Raw genomic sequence first — 18,966 nt, 5'->3', positions numbered from 1 at the left:
TTCATAGTACCGTTGCTCCACATCTTTGCTATAAAATTTATAGAAAGTTGAATCTGATGGAGTGTTCTCTTGACAAATATTGTCATTCACTGTATTTCTGTTTTGTGTACATAATGAACATGTTACAGGTAGATGCTTAAGATTAGATATAAGAATGACTTTGTCTGGAGCATTTCTTTTTCATGCATAGAGGGATTTTGATGTAACTTGGCACAGTTGTTCATCATCATGAGACGGAGTGTCATGCGCAAGATATTAGAATTACTTCCCTTTTTTATTACTATAAATAGCTTATATTTGTAACTTTTTTATTACTGGTCATAGGGAAAAATCAAGACCACTTTTTTATAGTACAACATGCATGTTACATCAAATTTTCAGGTGAATTTTGACCTATCTATGCTGGTGAGAATTTTTGCATGGACTAAGAATTTTATTTTATTTTATTTTTTAAGATTTACGTCCCTTTGTTGTTACTTTAAATAACTTATATTGTAACTTTTTGCAATCTCTTTTTTTATTTGGCTTAAATGTTTGCCTCAATGAGACAGGGAGTGTCTTGTGCAACTCCCAGTCCTTTTGACAGCTTACGGGCTCGACATGTTGCCCGTGGGCATCTAGTATTGTACTGTATTCATACAGGTATGTAAAGGTGATTGTATTACTACTGTAGTGTCATATTAATGTTTGGATAAGATATAGCTGTCATAACCATTTGAATTGTTTGTCAACTTGTATATTATTTTAGCGGAGGGAAGATGTACTTGTTATGTGTGCTCCTTATGCTTCCTGTTGTGTTTGGCTACAGTAAGGGACCACCGTCAGAAAGATGTGACAACATGCGCCCAGGTCATGATAGAGAGCCACAGACTATTGCAGCTCCATTTGAGATAACTTTTTTACCTGATAAATTGACATATACAGCAAATGAACAGATACAAGGTATGATTTAGTTTCTACAGAGAATTCTATATATTTTGTGAATTTGCTGATGGTGTGTTCTTGAATATTACCTATAACTAGGTTATAGTTTCTAGGTTATGTACTAATCCCCAAGGATAACGTGATTCCAAATGCGAGGACGTGAGGATGCGTCCATTTTTAGCTCCACTATTCGTAAAAAAGTGGGGCTATTCTACTCGCCCCAGCATCGGCGTGAGCTTTCTTGGTTAAAGTTTTTCGGCAACCTTTGTTTTTATACGCCCGTTTGAAAAACGGGAAGTATTATGGGAACGGGCGGCGTACACAGACTTTGTCTGGACCATATCTTCTTCATGCATGGGGGGATTTTGATGAAACTTAGTACAATTGTTCACCATCATAAGACGAAGTGTCATGTGCAAGAACCAGGTCCCTAGGTCTTAGGTCAAGGTCACACTTAGAGGTCAAAGGTCAGATTCAAGAATGACTTTGTCCGGAGCATATCTTCTTCATGCATGGAGGGATTTTGAATACAAGAATGAAAACTTTGTACAGAGCATTTCTTCTTCATGCATGGAGGGATTTTGATATAACTTGGCATAAATGTTCACCACCACGAGACAGAGTGTCATGCACAAGAGCCAGGTCCCTGGGTCTAAGGTCAAGGTCACACTTAGAGGCCAAAGGTCAGATACAAGAATGACTTTGTCGGGAGCATTTCTTCTTCATACATGGAGGGATTTTGATGTAACTTGGCACAGTTGTACACCATCATGAAACGGAGTGTCATGTGCAGGTCTCTTAAGAATTACTTCCCTTTGTTGTTACTATAAATAGCTTATATTGTAACTTTTTTATTACTAGCCGTAGGGAAAAATCGAGACCACTTTCCTGTAGTACAACATGCATGTTACATCCAATTTTGAGGTGTATTTTGACCTATCTCTACCTCGTAAGGATTTTTGTATGGACTTTAAAAAAAAATTGGATTTTTTTTTTTTTTTTTTTTATATATTTTTTTTTAAGATTAACTTCCCTTAGTTGTTACTATAAATAACTTACATTGTAACTTTTTTATAATTGACCGTAGGGAAAAACCAAGACCACTTTTCTGTGGTACAACATAGATGTTACTTTCAAATTTTAGATGTATTTTAAGGTATCTCTACCTGGTAAGGAGTTTTTTTGTGAAAAACAAAAGAATTACAATAATTACTAAAAACAAATCATTGTAAACAACCTCAAAATTAAAATTCCATTTGCAAATACAGGTGCTAGTGTAAAGAAATTTGCTGTGACGGGCATATATTGTGACATTCTGGCACTCTTGTTTTTGTTGCTATTGCTTATATCTTACTGTAACTTCACATAAACATTGTCCAGCATACAAACAAAGTATGTGCAGGGGCTGGGTCCTTTATACCCAAGGTCAAGGTCACTATGATGTTATACTTAGGCTATTTTAAGGTTCAAGTTTTTTGGCAACCTTTGTTTTTCTGTCATATCTTTGTTACTATTGCTTATATCTAAGTGTAACTTCACATAAACATTGTCCAGCATACAAACAAAGTATGTGCAGGGTTTAGGTCCAATATACCCAAGGTCAAGGTCACCAAGGTGTTACACTTAGGTTATTTTTAAGGTTAAAGTTTTTCGGCAACCTTTGTTTTTCTGTCATATCTTTGTTACTAATGCTTATATCTTACTGTAATTTCACATATACATTGATCAGCATACAAACAAAGAATGTGAAGGGGCTGGGTCCTTTATACCCAAGGTCAAGGTCACTATGGTGTTATACTTGGAATTATTTTCATGTTAATTTTTCGAAAGCTTCGTTTATAGACATATCTTTGGTACTTTAGAAGATAATGACTTGAAATAAAAAATATTTCTTTGTTATCATCTGCATGTGTGGTTACAATCCCCATAACTCTAATTGTATTTTTGACAGAATTATGGCCTTTTCATACTTAAAGTTTTTTGGCAATCTATGCTTTCTGGATATAACTTTAGTACAATATAAGATAAAGACTTGAAACTTAAAATGTATCTTTATTATCATCATCTGCATGTGTTGTAACAATCCCCATAACTCTGATTTGTATTTTTGACCAAATTATGCTCCTTTCGTACTTAAACTTTTTGACAAACTTCATTTTCTGGACATGACTTTGGAACTATATTATGAATTGAAACTCAAAATATATCTTTACCATCATCATCATTACCCCTTCCATACTTGACCTTTAACCCCTCTGAGTAGTAGGGTCTTTTTATATCTTGGTGTATCTTCCTTTAAAAGAAGAGGTCTCTTATTGAGACATAAATTTAGTTTACTGTCAAATCGCCGAATAGTGGAGCGCGCTGTCTTACGGACAGCCCTTGTCATGATAGTCCTTCCGAGGATGTTGTGTGGTACCTAGCTCCAAAAGTATTTGATGTAGAGTCACAAAACTTTACAGGAATGTTGGTCAGCATGTGTAGTTGTGCACCTGGGGTTTCGCGTCCGGATTCATTCAGTCATGTAGGAGTTATGGCCCCTGACTTTGTAAAAATTGGTCATTTTAGTGTTGTGTCGCGCCTAGCTCCAAAAGTATTTGACCTAGAGTCACAAAACTACAGGAATGTTGGTCAGCATGTGTAGTTATGCACCTGGGGTTTCGCTTCCGATTCATTCAGTCGTGTAGGAGTTATGGCCCCTGACTTAGTAAAAAATTGGTCATTTTAATGTTGTGTCGCACATAGCTCCAAAAGTATTTGACCTAGAGTCACCAAAGTTTACAGGAATGTTGGTCAGCATGTGCAGTTGTGCACCTGGGGTTTCGCGTCCTGATTCATTCAGCCGTGTAGGAGTTATGGCCCCTGACCTAGGAAATAATTGTCATTTTAATGTCATGTAGTGGGGTGCATCTGTGTCCCATGGACACATTTCTAGTTTTAAGCCATGTTCATTTGTACAAAACATGGCAGCCAGGATTAGGGCTAGTTTTCTCTATATGGCTTTATGGAAAACTTTTATAAAATCCTGAAACCACTGGCCAAATTTCAAAACAATTTGACACAATGTTTCTTTGAGCAATCTTCTGCCAGATTCCTCCAGATCATTTGGCTGCCAGGGAGTGGCATGTGATTCTAGGATGTCAAGAATTGGAAGTACTGCCTTACCTTCCTATGATCATAGTAAGCAACTATTAGGATCTGAACACCTGGTTTTGCTGTATCTGGGTTTCTGGCAGATATTATATTTTTGATTCCATACCTTGTACTTTAATTTCATTGTAAAGAGATGTTAAACAAAAGTTTTAGTCCAGTTTGATGCCTTATTCTTTGTTGGTGTGCCATAGTTTCAAAAGCAAAGTTTTCTTTGGTGGCCCTATACTTAGTTTATTCATCTAATTCTGGTTTGTCAAAAACATATCCACCAGACTCTGAAGGTATAAATCACTTTTCTCTATATGTATAATTATATTATAAACCTTAAATTCTTCATGTCAGAAATGCTGGTCCAATTTCAAAACAGTTCCACAGAAATTTTCCTTACAGGTCCCTATACCAAAATAAATTGTTCTATCAAGCAGTGAAACTCAGTCGTGCAATGTAAGGCCATAATAATACTCCTGTTCACAGAATTAATTTTAAAATTAAAAGAATCCAGTAGCCACCATAACTTTTGTTGACATGCATAGTTGAGATGAGGTGAAATCTACCATACATCAGATTTCTGCTTGGACACCAGTCAGGAAATCTACCAATTGGTTGTTCTTTTATCATAGGTTTCTCTCTGCAACACATAGTACCAGCAAGCTGCCAGCATCATTTTGTCATTTTACTATTTTATTATATCTGTTTAATAAATTCAGTATAAAAAAACAACACTCCTTTAATACCCTGTATATTATGTTGAAAATGAAAGTTATTAGTAGATGCAAAATATTTGAGAAAGAGAGACATGAAAATACCTCAGACCTATAACAACAAAAAATATGTATGCTATGCTCCATGCATTTTTAACTGTTGACCTATCACATCCATGCAGTAAGTTAATCTGTAGACTTGTTTGAAATGGTGCAGTTAGCCTTTTTATACCACATTAATGCCGTTTCTAAATTCCATTTCTAGTGACTTTGAAAGGCAAAGGGAGTCAGAAGTTCAAAGGATTTTTAATTCAGCCACGTCCTATTGCTAGCAATTATACAACATATGGTTCTATACAATCAAATCCAGCAGGAACACGGAATCCATGCTCAAACGAGAGAACCAATAAGGTGAGTCTTTTTTAAAGCTATCAATTTAGACAATGTTATGTTTTTAACAAAAGTGTTAGGCACAGTGGTACATGAGTTATATAGGAAAAAATACTTCAAAAATTATCAGATCATATTTTCTAGACTAATTATAATTTCCTGATGACCCCAAGTGATTAGGGATAACTTGATTGTGACCTTGACCTACTCACCTACTTTCTTGTTTTTTAAGATACAGCCTTGAAATTTGGATGACATGTACAGTTTTGCACACCGATCTTAAAACTGACTTTCAGTTACCATGAATTTGACCTACTGATCTACCTTCTTAATATTTTAGCATCAGTTTGCCATTTGAAACATGTGGCTCATATTACTCAGGTGAGCGATCCAGGGTCATCATGACCCTCTTGTTTTTATTTGTCCCCCCTCCCCACCCCACCCCGACCCAAACTTTTTGAAAAATCTCCCGTAAACTAGAAAATAAAAAAATGCTGGCCTTATTTGTAAATGGATTTGATTTAAACTTAAAATAATAATTGTTCCACATCATCACCGACATCATATGACACAAGGTCAATAACTTTGGCACCAATGTTTTATGAATTATGCCCCCTTTTTACTTAGAATTTTATTAGCTCACCTGTCACAAAGTGACAAGGTGAGCTTTTGTGATCGCGCGGTGTCCGTCGTCCGTCCGTCCGTCCGTAAACTTTTGCTTGTGACCACTCTAGAGGTCACATTTTTCATGGGATCTTTATGAAAATTGGTCAGAATGTTCATCTTAATGATATCTAGATCAGGTTTGAAACTGGGTCACGTGCCATCAAAAACTAGGTCAGTAGGTCTAAAAATAGAAAAACCTTGTGACCACTCTAGAGGCCATATATTTCACAAGATCTTCATGAAAACTGGTCAGAATGTTCACCTTGATAATATCTAGGTCAAGTTCGAAACTGGGTCACATGAGCTCAAAAACTAGGTCACTATGTCAAATAATAGAAAAAAGACTTCATACTCAAAACTGGGTCACGTGGGAAGAGGTGAGCGATTCAGGACCATCATGGTCCTCTTGTGTTTATTTTGATGGATTTCCTCTATATCTCTGTTGTTTCACAAGAGATTTGATTCAAACTTAAAGTTATTGTTCATCACCACCACGTACATCATTTGACACAAGTGCCATAACTGTGACACCTGTATTTTATGAGTTATCCCTTCTGTACTTAAAATTTCAGGTTAAAGTTTTGATGCTCTTTCACTTTATCTCTGTTATTACTAAATGGATTTGATTCAGACTTAGAATAGTTGTACTACATCATCACCCACATCATATGATACAAGAGCCTTAACTCTTGCACCAATATTTCATGAACTATGCCCCCTTTTTACTTAGAATTTTATTAGCTCACCTGTCACAAAGTGACAAGGTGAGCTTTTGTGTTCGCGCGGTGTCCGTCGTCCGTCCGTCCGTCCGTAAACTTTTGCTTGTGACCACTCTAGAGGTCACATTTTTCATGGGATCTTTATGAAAATTGGTCAGAATGTTCATCTTAATGATATCTAGATCAGGTTTGAAACTGGGTCACGTGCCATCAAAAACTAGGTCAGTAGGTCTAAAAATAGAAAAACCTTGTGACCACTCTAGAGGCCATATATTTCACAAGATCTTCATGAAAACTGGTCAGAATGTTCACCTTGATAATATCTAGGTCAAGTTCGAAACTGGGTCACGTGCCGTCAAAAACTAGGTCAGTAGGTCTAAAAATAGAAAAACCTTGTGACCTCTCTAGAGGCCATATATTTCAAAAGATCTTCATGAAAATTGGTGAGAACATTCACCTTGATGATATCTAGGTCAAGTTCAAAACTGGGTCACGTGCCTTCAAAAACTAGGTCAGTAGGTCAAATAATAGAAAAACTTTGTGACCTCTCTAAAGGCCATATTTTTCATGGGATCTGTATGAAAATTGGTCTGAATGTTCATCTTGATGATATCTAGGTCAAGTTCGAAACTGGGTCACGTGCGGTCAAAAACTAGGTCAGTAGGTCTAAAAATAGAAAAACCTTGTGACTTCTCTAGAGGCCATATTTTTCATGAGATCTTCATGAAAATTGGTCAGAATGTTCATCTAGATGATATCTAGGTCAAGTTCGAAAGTGGGTCACATGCTATCAAAAACTAGGTCAGTAGGTCAAATAATAAATAAACCTTGTGACCTCTCTAGAGGCCATATTTTTCATGGGATCTGTATGAAAGTTGGTCTGAATGTTCATCTTGATAATATCTAGGTCAAGTTCGAAAGTGGGTCACGTGCCCTCAAAAACTAGGTCAGTAGGTCAAATAATAGAAAAACCTTGTGACCTCTCTAAAGGCCAAATTTTTATAGGATCTGTATGAAAGTTGGTCTGAATGTTCATCTTGATGATATCTAGGTCAAGTTCGAAACAGTGTCATGTGCGGTCAAAAACTAGGTCAGTAGGTCTAAAAATAGAAAAACCTTGTGACCTCTCTAGAGGCCATAATTGTGAATGAATCTCCATAAAAATTGGTCAGAATGTTCACCTTGATGATATCTAGGTAAAATTTGAAACTGGGTCACGTGCCATAAAAAACTAGGTCATTAGGTCAAAAAATAAAAAATCCTTGTGACCTCTCTAGAGGCCACACTTTTCATGGGATCTGTATGAAAGTTGGTCTGAATGTTCATCTTGATGATATCTAGGTCAAGTTTGAAACTGGGTCAACTGCGGTCAAAAACTAGGTCAGTAGGTCTAAAATTATTAAAATCTTTTGACCTCTCTAGGGGCCATATTTTTCAATGGATCTTCATGAAAATTGACCTGAATGTTCACCTTGATGATATCTAGGTCAAGTTCGAAACTGGGTCACGTTTGGTCAAAAACTAGGCCAGTAGGTATAAAAATAGAAAAACCTTGTGACCTCTCTAGAGGCCATATTTTTCATGAGATCTTTATGAAAATTAGTGAGAATGTTCACCTTGATGATATCTAGGTAAAGTTCAAAACAGGGTCACGTACCTTCGAAAACTAGGTCAATAGGTCAAATAATAGAAAAACCTTGTGACCTATCTAGAGACCATATTTTTCAATGGATCTTCATGAAAATTGGTCAGAATTTTTATCTTGATAATATCTAGGTCAAGTTCAAAACTGGGTCACATGAGCTCAAAAACTAGGTCACTATGTCAAATAATAGAAAAAAGACTTCATACTCAAAACTGGGTCACGTGGGAAGAGGTGAGCGATTCAGGACCATCATGGTCCTCTTGTGTTTATTTTGATGGATTTCCTCTATATCTCTGTTGTTTCACAAGAGATTTGATTCAAACTTAAAGTTTTTGTTCATCACCACCACGTACATCATTTGACACAAGTGCCATAACTGTGACACCTGTATTTTATGAGTTATCCCTTCTGTACTTAAAATTTCAGGTTAAAGTTTTGATGCTCTTTCACTTTATCTCTGTTATTACTAAATGGATTTGATTCAGACTTAGAATAGTTGTACTACATCATCACCCACATCATATGATACAAGAGCCTTAACTCTTGCACCAATATTTCATGAACTATGCCCCCTTTTTACTTAGAATTTCAGGTTAATTTTGGTGCACTTTCACTATATCTTTGTCATTACTTAATGAATTTGATTAAAACTTAAATTAGTTTTTCCAGATCCTCATCCTCATCATATGGCACAAGGTCAGCCACTCTGGCACAAATGTTTTATGAGTTACATTCCCTTTTTACTTAGAATTAGTTTAATTTTGATGCTTTTTATATCTCTGATGTTACTAAATGGATTTTATCAAACTTAAAATGGTTGTTCCACATCTTCACTCACATCATACAACACAAGTTTGATAATGCCGGCACCAGTATGTTCTGACTTATACCCTCTTTTTACTAATAGAATTTGCAGTTCAAGTTGCGATGCACTTTTGCCGTATCTCCAGTATTACTAAATAGATTTGATTAAAACTTAAAATAGATGTTCCGAATTATTAGCTGCATGATATGACAGAAGTTTTCCATGAATTATATTCCTTTTATACTGATTTAATTTTTTGAGACTTAAGCTATTTTTCAATATCTTCATCTACTTTGAGTCATTAAACACTCCAGTGACAGCTCCAGCTTCCTCAGATGTACCCAATTTCACTATCCAGCATCGAAATAGTCAAGCGCGCTATCTTCTGTGACCTTGGTTAAAGTTTTGTATGCAAGTTCATATGGCTATCATTTTAAGGCATATAGCTTTGAAACTTATTTTATCTTTTCTAAGTCAATTAACAACCTCACTGGGTCAAGTCCCGTAATTCTGACATGTATTTTGGCCAAATTATGTCCCCTTTTGAAAATCCTGGTTAAAGTTTTACATGCAAGTTACTATCTTCAAAGCTGATGCAGATACTGAATTGAAAAATCATGTTCAGTTATAGAGAACTTTGTCCTGATAGGATTTCAAATGGGGCATGTGATGTCATCTCTCTTGTTCTTGTTTTGTAGAATGTTGCCTTGTCACATGACAGTAAAACAGAGAAGTCGTCTGTTACATTTACCTGGATGGCACCTTCATCAGATGTTGGAAACATTGTGTTTGTGTAAGTTAAATTAAAATGATATTTTCTTCCTTCCTGTCCTACCATTTAAACAATGTAGAAAAATGCAGCAATGTTGGTCAGTGCAGCAATATAGATCAAGGAAGGAATAAAGATAAATGCAGCAACATAGAGAAGTACATCAATGTTGATAAATGAAGCAATGTTGATTATGAAGCAACATAGAGAAATGCAGCAGTGTAGATCAATGCAACAATAAAGATCAAGGAAGCAAAAAAGATTCTGTTTTTTTCTTCTCCACTTTGTGGGGAAAGGGGTCAGTGCCCTTAGCTGGGGGGAAATTTTGATGCGAACGAGCTGAATGGGGAATTTTTGCAGCATGTTCCATTCCACATAGAATCTTGGATAGTGTGGTTATTTTAGCCACTGGTGGAGAATACCATTTGGCAAATCCAACATCAAATATTTGATAAGGAGTATTTTTTTCCTCCAAAAGAATCATTTTCGCCATAATTGAACTATCTGGCATCTGCAAAAAATGACAAAAAGTGTAAACCCTGATATATTTATCACAGAAATGACATGACAATTCTAGTCAATACATTTAAAATTCAAGAAAGTGACTAATTAATATTAATAACAATATGCCAGAAACGAGTGTAAAAAAAAGGAAAGTCGTAGTTTTTTGACAAGTTGTCAACGGAAAATTAATGTTCTAGATTTCTCTTGATTTGCCGAGATGTCACATCAAAAACGATTATGCACCGCACAGATGGGAAGTACCTTCGAGATAGAAGGCTCTGATTTAACAGAATTAATGTCAATTTTCTTAGACTCTAGACATTTTTTGCCTATCTTTTTTAGATAAGGCCTTGCGTTGTGTGACAGCCATTTGCAAGACACTTAACTATGAAAACAAAATGAATGCGGAAAGTACTAGGTATTGAATAAAACCCGTCACCACATGGTATTGAATATAACCAGGCGCGACATCGTACATCAGTTTCACTCAATTAAATGTGTCCGGTGGGTGGGGGGGGGGGAGTTAAAATGGGGAGAAAAAAACATACTTTTCAGAAGGGGGAATGGGGCCAAATTTCACCAATTATCTTAGCCAAAAGAAAAACCCTGAGATAAATGAAGCAACATAGAGAAGTGCAGCAATGTTGATAAATGAAGCAATGTAGATAAATGAAGCAACATAGAGAAATGCAGCAATGTTGATAAATGCAGCAATATAGATCAAGGAAGCAATAAAGATAAATGCAGCAACACAGAGAAGTGCAGCAATGTTGATAAATGAAGCAACATAGAGAAATGCAGCAGTGTAGATCAATGCAACAATATAGATCAAGGAAGCAATAAAGATAAATGCAGCAACATAGAGAAGTGCAGCAGTGTTGATAAATGAAGCAATGTTTATTATGAAGCAACATAGAGAAATGCAGCAATGTTGATAAATGAAGCAATATAGATCAATGCAGCAATATAGATCAATGCAGCAATATTGAGAAATGCAGCAATATATGTATATGCAGCAAAATAGAGAAATGCAGGAAAATAGATAAATGCAGCATTATAGAGAAATGCAGTAATATAGAGAGATTGGTTTGTGATATTTGCCTCTTGTCTTTAGATTTTGTGTTGAAACATTTTGATAGCAATAATTTTTCAGTACAAGTAAGTTTAAAGGAAGCCATTTTTTCTGGTTGAAAACCAGTTGCCTACCGTTCCGTCTGTCTGCACTTCGTTTCAGGTTCATAACTCTGTTATCCATTACAAAATTTTAAAGGGAAAGGTAATGTTGTTTTGATGTTAATTCCATCTGCTGGGATTTCTCTAATCATTTTAAGAAGTGAAAGAATTTTCAAAACCGACTTAAAAATGAGAAAGTTATGAGTATTTAGATATTTCATCAAATTGGCCACCAATTTGTTTCCATGGCAACAAAAAACAAAATGGCAGATTTATTAAATTTCTAGACACATAATTATTTGAATTGTATTTACTTATTTCAGTAAAATAATTTCTCTACTTTTTCCAGCTATAATGAAAGAAATTACCATGTTTTGCATTTTACACTCAAGAAACATATTAAATTAATCTATTTTAAAGGTTATTAGCAAGATAAAGAATTCAGCAGTGTGTAAATGACGTCATAAACACACAATATGGCTGCTTTCATGATCAGCAATTTTCTTAAATTTCAAACTGCCTTAACTTTTTCAATAGTGGTCCGATTTTAAAAATTCTTTCAGCATTATGAAAGTTTTGAAGATGACTTTTATATGAAATAGACTAATTGTCAGGCTTTCCTTGTCCTCTAATATTACTTGGCACAAATGTTCCCCATAATGAGACAACATATCTTGAAAAACTTTCCTAGCTTAAAGGTCAAGGTCATGCTTGGAGGTCAAAGGTAAACAGGATTTTTTTGTGCAGTCTTTAACTCAACCAGCCATCAAGAGATTTTAATATCTTTTGTCACAAATGTTCCCTATGATAAGAGGATTTGTCTTGCACAATTCTAGAACCCTAGCTTAAAGTTCAAGGTCACAGTTGGAGGTCAAAGTTTAACAGGCTCTTGTTTCAGGTCTTGTCCAGAGCTCTTCCATCCATCAAATAATTGTAATATTACTTTGCTCAACTATTCCCCATAATCAGATGATATGTCATTATGTAAAACCCAGACCTCTGGCACATATGTCAAGTTCACACTTGGAGTTCAAAGTTCAAGAGGTTTTTTTTTTCCTGTCAGATCCCTTACTCTGTCTTCCGACAAGGGGTTTTAATTTTACTTGGCACAAATGTTGCCCATAATGAGATGATGTGTGATGCACAATACCCTGCTCCCTAGCTCACAGGTCAGGGTCAAACTCCGGGGTCATAAATCAATATGCTTTTTTTCCTGTTCAGTCTATACCTCTGTCATCCATCAAGTGATTATATATATATATATCACGGCTTCGAAAATTTGCCGGTTTGTCGGTTTTGGACCAGTTTTTGACTTTTCAGACTGATTCGTGAAGTGAAAAAACGAAAAAAATCGGTCCCGTAAAATGGAGAAAAGTATAAATTTTGGTCTGAAATCTCAATACACGATCACCTGCCAAGCAGGAAATTGTTGGTCACACCCTCAGATAATCAATAAATGTGTTTCTGACTGGATCCAAATAATTTTGACGGGGATCCACTTCTTTTATTTAGAATCCGACGGATGGTTTATTTCAAAAGGCTATGTTTGATCACGGGTAAAAAACAAATGGTCACTGCATTTAATCACATGGGAGACCGATAAAAATGATTTTTACAATTACTTGATTTGTAAAAATAACATGATTCATTTGTGGGGGCGACAGTTGAAACAAGTGCAGAAAATCGTCATTGCAACCTGACTGTACAAATAAAAAGAAAAAAAAATGGACTGGCAAACATGAATGATAAAGAAAACTGGAGTGGCGCTGTTTATCAAAGCGGTCTTTTAAAAAACGTTTCAAATTGAAATTTTGTTTACATCAGAAGAGAACATATAACTTAATAAAATGTAGTTGCTTATTGAAGTACAACGCCAGTAAAATGAAATATCCGTGGCCAACCCGCGTGACCTTTTGCATGCGGGGAATTCGATCTCAGCGTTCACATAACGTACACATTCGGTCCGCGGCAGAGTATTCTTAAAATACTGAGGCTGTTTAGAAGAGAATATGTGTCGTGTAATTCACTTTGACGCATTGTATTTTATAAAATTCCATCAAAAAATGAGGAAACATCACAAAGTATCTGCCGTGTATACAGTACCGAAGTCACGTGCGTCGGCTTTTAGACTAGTTACGTACACGGTGTCAATGCCTCGGCAATTTTATCCTTGCAAGTATAGTGAATTATCACTACACAGGAGCCGAATTACAAGAAATACAATGTTATCTGGCTGCTTAGCTTAACAGACAACAAGGATGGACAGTACATACACAGAAACCACTACTTACAGCCGATATTCTCGAGGCTGGAGCAGATTGATGCAGGAATATACAGAAATACGTCTAGACAATATGGATGCTGGGACTCGACTGACGCTGGTTGGCTGGAATTCCCGCGTGCTGCTTCGGTGACGTCACTTCTGCAGGTCGGCAACCCCTTCCATCGCTGATCACAGGCCACTATTCACTACACAAGTATTTTCTCGGAAAACATCGAAAGTTAAACAAAGAAGCGATCACATATTACACTGAATAACTGTCTTCATTGTATGGTAACTCACGGTGACCGGTAACTCAGTTTTAATGCATGACATGCTTATTTCTTTACTCTATCACGTTTTACAAAATATGGTGTATTAGTAATGCGGTGGGTGGGGTAGTGCCGATGTCAGGATTTTCGTTTCGGACCGATTGAGTTATCAAAATTTCCGGAGCCCTGATATATATATATATAGCAGTACAAACGAACACGCACATGCCACAGCAAGTCCACTAACCCAAAAAGATTATTTTCAATGCTGCTTCGTATACAAGCCTGAATTGCACTACACATTCACACTGGTTCAACATTTGCATATATATACTCAAACCTCTGATTTCATGTCTCACAAATCAGTAGTGACATTTTAGTCTTTTTTTACTGATTGGGACCAGAGAAGCTATATTTTCTCTCTCTGAAAGTTAACTGGATCACAAGGATACATTGAATATATAGAGACAGTTTGCATTCAGGGATATAATTATATTCAGAACAGTTGACTTCCCCATACGTGAGATCCGCTAGGATGCAAGTTCGAATTATAAATTATTATATAATGGAGAGAATTTATACGAACTAAATCACCACCACAATATACCAGACCAATTACGCAAATATATATATATATATATATATATATATATATATATATATATATACGAGCCCGAATTGCACTACACATTCGCACTGGTTCAACATTTGCATATATATACTCAAATCTCTGTTTTCATATATATATATACACTAAGTAAATGGAGAGCTATTCTACTTGACCCAGTGTCTGCATCCATTCCACATCAACACCTTGGTTAAAGTTTTGATGCACTTTTATCTCTGCAATTAGTTGATGGATTTGTTTCAAACTTAAAATAATTATTCCTAATCACCACTGAAATTACACAAGGGCCATAATGCTGGCACCAATATTTCATGAATTATCCCTATTTTTAGCTCACCTGAGCAATGGTCAGAATTTTTGGTTAAAGTTTTTTGATAAAGTCAAATATCTCTGTTACTTTCAAAGCTATTGACTTGAAACTTAAATTACTTATTTACCATTAAAGTCTACACCAGGAGAAACAATCCCCATAACTCTGTTTTGAATTTTGACAGAATTATGCCCCTTTTTAACTTAGAATTTTTTGCTAAAATGTTTGATAAAGTCAAATATCTCTGTTACTATTAAAGCTTTTGACTTGAAATTCAAAATAGTTATTTACTATCAAAGTCTACACCAGGAGACACAATTCCCATAACTCTGATTCTAATTTTGACACAGTTATGCCCCTTTTTAACTTAGAATTCTTTGTTAAGGTTTTTAATAAAGTCAGATATCTCTGTTACTATCAAAGCTTTTGACTTGAAACTCAAAATAGTTATTTACCATCAAAGTCTACACCAGGAGACACAATTCCCATAACTCTGATTTTAATTTTGACAGAGTTATGTCCCTTTTTAACTTGAATTTTTTTTACTGGCAAAGCTCTAATTCAGAGTCAAGCACTGAGAAAAGTCGAGCGCGCTGTGTTACGGACAGCTCTTGTTTCATTACACGACCAGCGACCATGTTAGACTGGCCCTAGCAGGAACAATTGTCTGCAAAGTATACCTATTAAGCTACAAGTGTGCAAAACTCTTCTTCGAGCATTTTCACACCAGTCTAATTTGTGAATATGTTTGCACATGTATACAGAAAACTGTCAACCAAACCAACATTTCACAATGACCTCATTGTTGTTTTTTTAGCTCACCTGTCACATAGTGACAAGGTGAGCTTTTGTGATCACCCTTTGTCCGTCGTCAGTCTGTCCGTCCGTCAACAATTTCTTGTCTGCGCGATAGTGGTTTCATTTATGATTTTATTTTAACCAAACTTGCACACAACTTGTATCACCATAAGATCACGGTTCCTTGAACTGGCCAGATCCCTATATGGGTTCCAGAGTTATGGTCCCTGAAAGGGCCAAAATTAGCTATTTTGACCTTGTCTGCACAATAGCAGCTTTATTTATGATTTGATTTTTACCAAACTGGCACACAACTTGTATCACTATAAGATCTTGGTTCCTGTCTTGACCTGGCCAGATTCCATTATGGGTTCCAGAGTTATGGCCCCTGAAAGGGCCAGAATTAGCTATTTTGACCTTGTCTGCACAATAGCAGCTTCATTTATGATTTTATTTTAACCAAACTTACACAAAACTTGTGTCACCATAAGATCTCAGTTCCTTTCTTGAACTGGTGAGATTCCATTATGGGTTCCAGAGTGATGGCCCCTGAAAGGGCCAGAATTAGCTATTTTGACCTTGTCTGCACAATAGCAGCTTCATTTATGATTTGAATTTAATCAAATTTGCACAAAACTTGTGTCACCATAAGATCTCGGTTCCTTTCTTGAACAGGCCAGATCCCTTAATGGGTTCCAGAGTTATGGCCCCTGAAAGGGCCAAAATTAGCTATTTTGACCTTGTCTGCACAATAGCAGCTTTATTTATGATTTGATTTTTACCAAACTGGCACACAACTTGTATCACTATAAGATCTTGGTTCCTGTCTTGACCTGGCCAGATTCCATTATGGGTTCCAGAGTTATGGCCCCTGAAAGGGCCAGAATTAGCTATTTTGACCTTGTCTGCACAATAGCAGCTTCATTTATGATTTTATTTTAACCAAACTTACACAAAACTTGTGTCACCATAAGATCTCAGTTCCTTTCTTGAACTGGTGAGATTCCATTATGGGTTCCAGAGTGATGGCCCCTGAAAGGGCCAGAATTAGCTATTTTGACCTTGTCTGCACAATAGCAGCTTCATTTATGATTTGAATTTAATCAAATTTGCACAAAACTTGTGTCACCATAAGATCTCGGTTCCTTTCTTGAACAGGCCAGATCCCTTAATGGGTTCCAGAGTTATGGCCCCTGAAAGGGCCAAAATTAGCTATTTTGACCTTGTCTGCACAATAGCAGCTTCATTTATGATTTGATTTTAACCAGACTTGCACACAACTTGTATCACCACAAGATCTTGCTTCCTTTCTTCAACTGGCCAGATTCCTTCATGGGTTCCAGAGTTATGGCCCCTTAAAGGTCCAAAATTGGCTATTTTGGCTTTTGCAGCCATATAGAGACTTCATTTATGGTTCTATTTGATACAAACTTCCAAAATATCTTCAACAACAATAAATCTTGGATTCCATGACAAATCAGATCCAGTCATAGGTTCCAGAGTTATTTTATATCTGATTACCTCCCCTGATTGTAATCAAAATGGATTTATATTAGTAAGTACTTGCAGGACTTATTTGAAATTTCATTATTGTTATTAGTTGGACTGAGACAATCAGGGTACATAACTATGAACTGATTTTATGTCAAATTACTTCCCTCTATTTCAAATTAAAATTGTTATATCTCCATAACTAATGAAGATACTGATCTGAAATTTCATTTATGTCAACAGATTTATTTGGCAGATTCTTCTTTTGTCCACTTACAATATATTTTTGTTTAATTACTTCCCTTTTACGTTACTATAAATAGCTTATTTTTAGTGACTTTTTTATTATTGGCCGTTGGGAATACACGAGACCAGTTTTCTGTGGTACAACGTGGATGGTACCTCCAATTTTTAGGTGTATTTTAACATATCTATACCTTGTAAGAGTTTTTTTTTTTTCTTTTTGGTTAAATTTCTTCCTTTTGTTGTTCCTGTCCTTTGGACTTAGATATTTTTTCTTAGGACCTTTTTGTCCTCAAATGCAGTGATAACAGGTGAGGGATATAGGGCCATCATGGCCCTCTTGTTTTCAAATGCCATCCGAAAATAGAACAAAGGAAGACCCCAATTATTTTAACCAGTCAGAACTTGACATATCATTGGCTGTACAGCTATGCAAATGGTTGTCAAACGTGACATTTTTGATAATTTGTACATATTGATATATTTCAGTTGTAGACCCAAGCGTTATGAGTGTAATTATACCTGAGATAAATGAATGTCTTTGGTAAAAGCAGGAGAAATTCTGATATCTTGAAGAATTGTCCCCCGCCTTTTTAGCTCACCTGTCACATAGTGACAAGGTGAGCTTTTGTGATCACCCTTCGTCCGTCGTCAGTCCGTGCTTCCGTCCGTCAACAATTTCTTGTCTGCACGATAGTCGTTTCATTTATGATTTTATTTTAACCAAACTTGCACACAACTTGTATCACCATAAGATCACGGTTCTTTTCTTGAACTGGCCAGATCCCATTATGGGTTCCAGAGTTATGGCCCCTGAAGGGGCCAAAATTAGCTATTTTGACCTTGTCTGCACAATAGCATCTTTATTTATGATTAGATTTTTACCAAACTGGCACACAACTTGTATCACTATAAGATCTTGGTTCCTGTCTTGAACTGGCCAGATTCCATTATGGGTTTCAGAGTTATGGCCCCTGAAAGGGCCAGAATTAGCTATTTTGACCTTGTCTGCACAATAGCAGCTTCATTTATGATTTTATTTTAACCAAACTTGCACACAACTTGTATCACCATAAGATCTCAGTTCCTTTCTTAAACTGTCGAGATTCCTTTATGGGTTCCAGAGTGATGGCCCCTGAAAGGGCCAGAATTAGCTATTTTGACCTTGTCTTCACAATAGCAGCTTCATTTATGATTTGAATTTAATCAAATTTGCACAAAACTTGTATCACCATAAGATCTCGATTTCTTTCATGATCCAGCCAGTTCCGATAATGGGTTCCAGAGTTATGACCCCTGAAAGGGCCAAAATTAGCTATTTTGACCTTGTCTGCACAATAGCAGCTTCATTGATGATTTGATTTTAACCAAACTTGCACACAACTTGTATCACCACAAAATCTTGCTTCCTTTCTTCAACTGGCCAGATTCCATCATGGGTTCCAGAGTTATGGCCCCTTAAATGTCCAAAATTGGCTCTTTTGGATTTTGTATCCATATGGAGACTTCATTTAT

The 18,966-nt window shown here is 36.2% G+C and overlaps 1 protein-coding gene across 1 annotated transcript in view; it reads left to right on the top strand.

The window, feature by feature from the left end:
* Positions 1 to 437: 437 nt before the first annotated feature.
* The window catches only part of LOC123535601 (uncharacterized), a 251,998-nt gene continuing 233,469 nt past the window's right edge, over positions 438 to 18,966 (top strand). Inside the window, exons 1-3 of the mRNA XM_045318314.2 lie at positions 438 to 942; positions 5,044 to 5,189; positions 9,702 to 9,796. Of these exons, the coding sequence (XP_045174249.2) occupies positions 759 to 942; positions 5,044 to 5,189; positions 9,702 to 9,796 (425 nt within the window). The 5' untranslated portion in view covers positions 438 to 758. The remainder of the gene's footprint in view (positions 943 to 5,043; positions 5,190 to 9,701; positions 9,797 to 18,966) is intronic.

The sequence above is a fragment of the Mercenaria mercenaria genome, chromosome 17, assembly GCF_021730395.1.
Source record: "Mercenaria mercenaria strain notata chromosome 17, MADL_Memer_1, whole genome shotgun sequence".
Lineage (NCBI taxonomy): Eukaryota > Metazoa > Mollusca > Bivalvia > Venerida > Veneridae > Mercenaria > Mercenaria mercenaria.
Note: the sequence above shows the minus strand (reverse complement) of the source record. Positions and strands in the feature narration are given on the sequence as shown.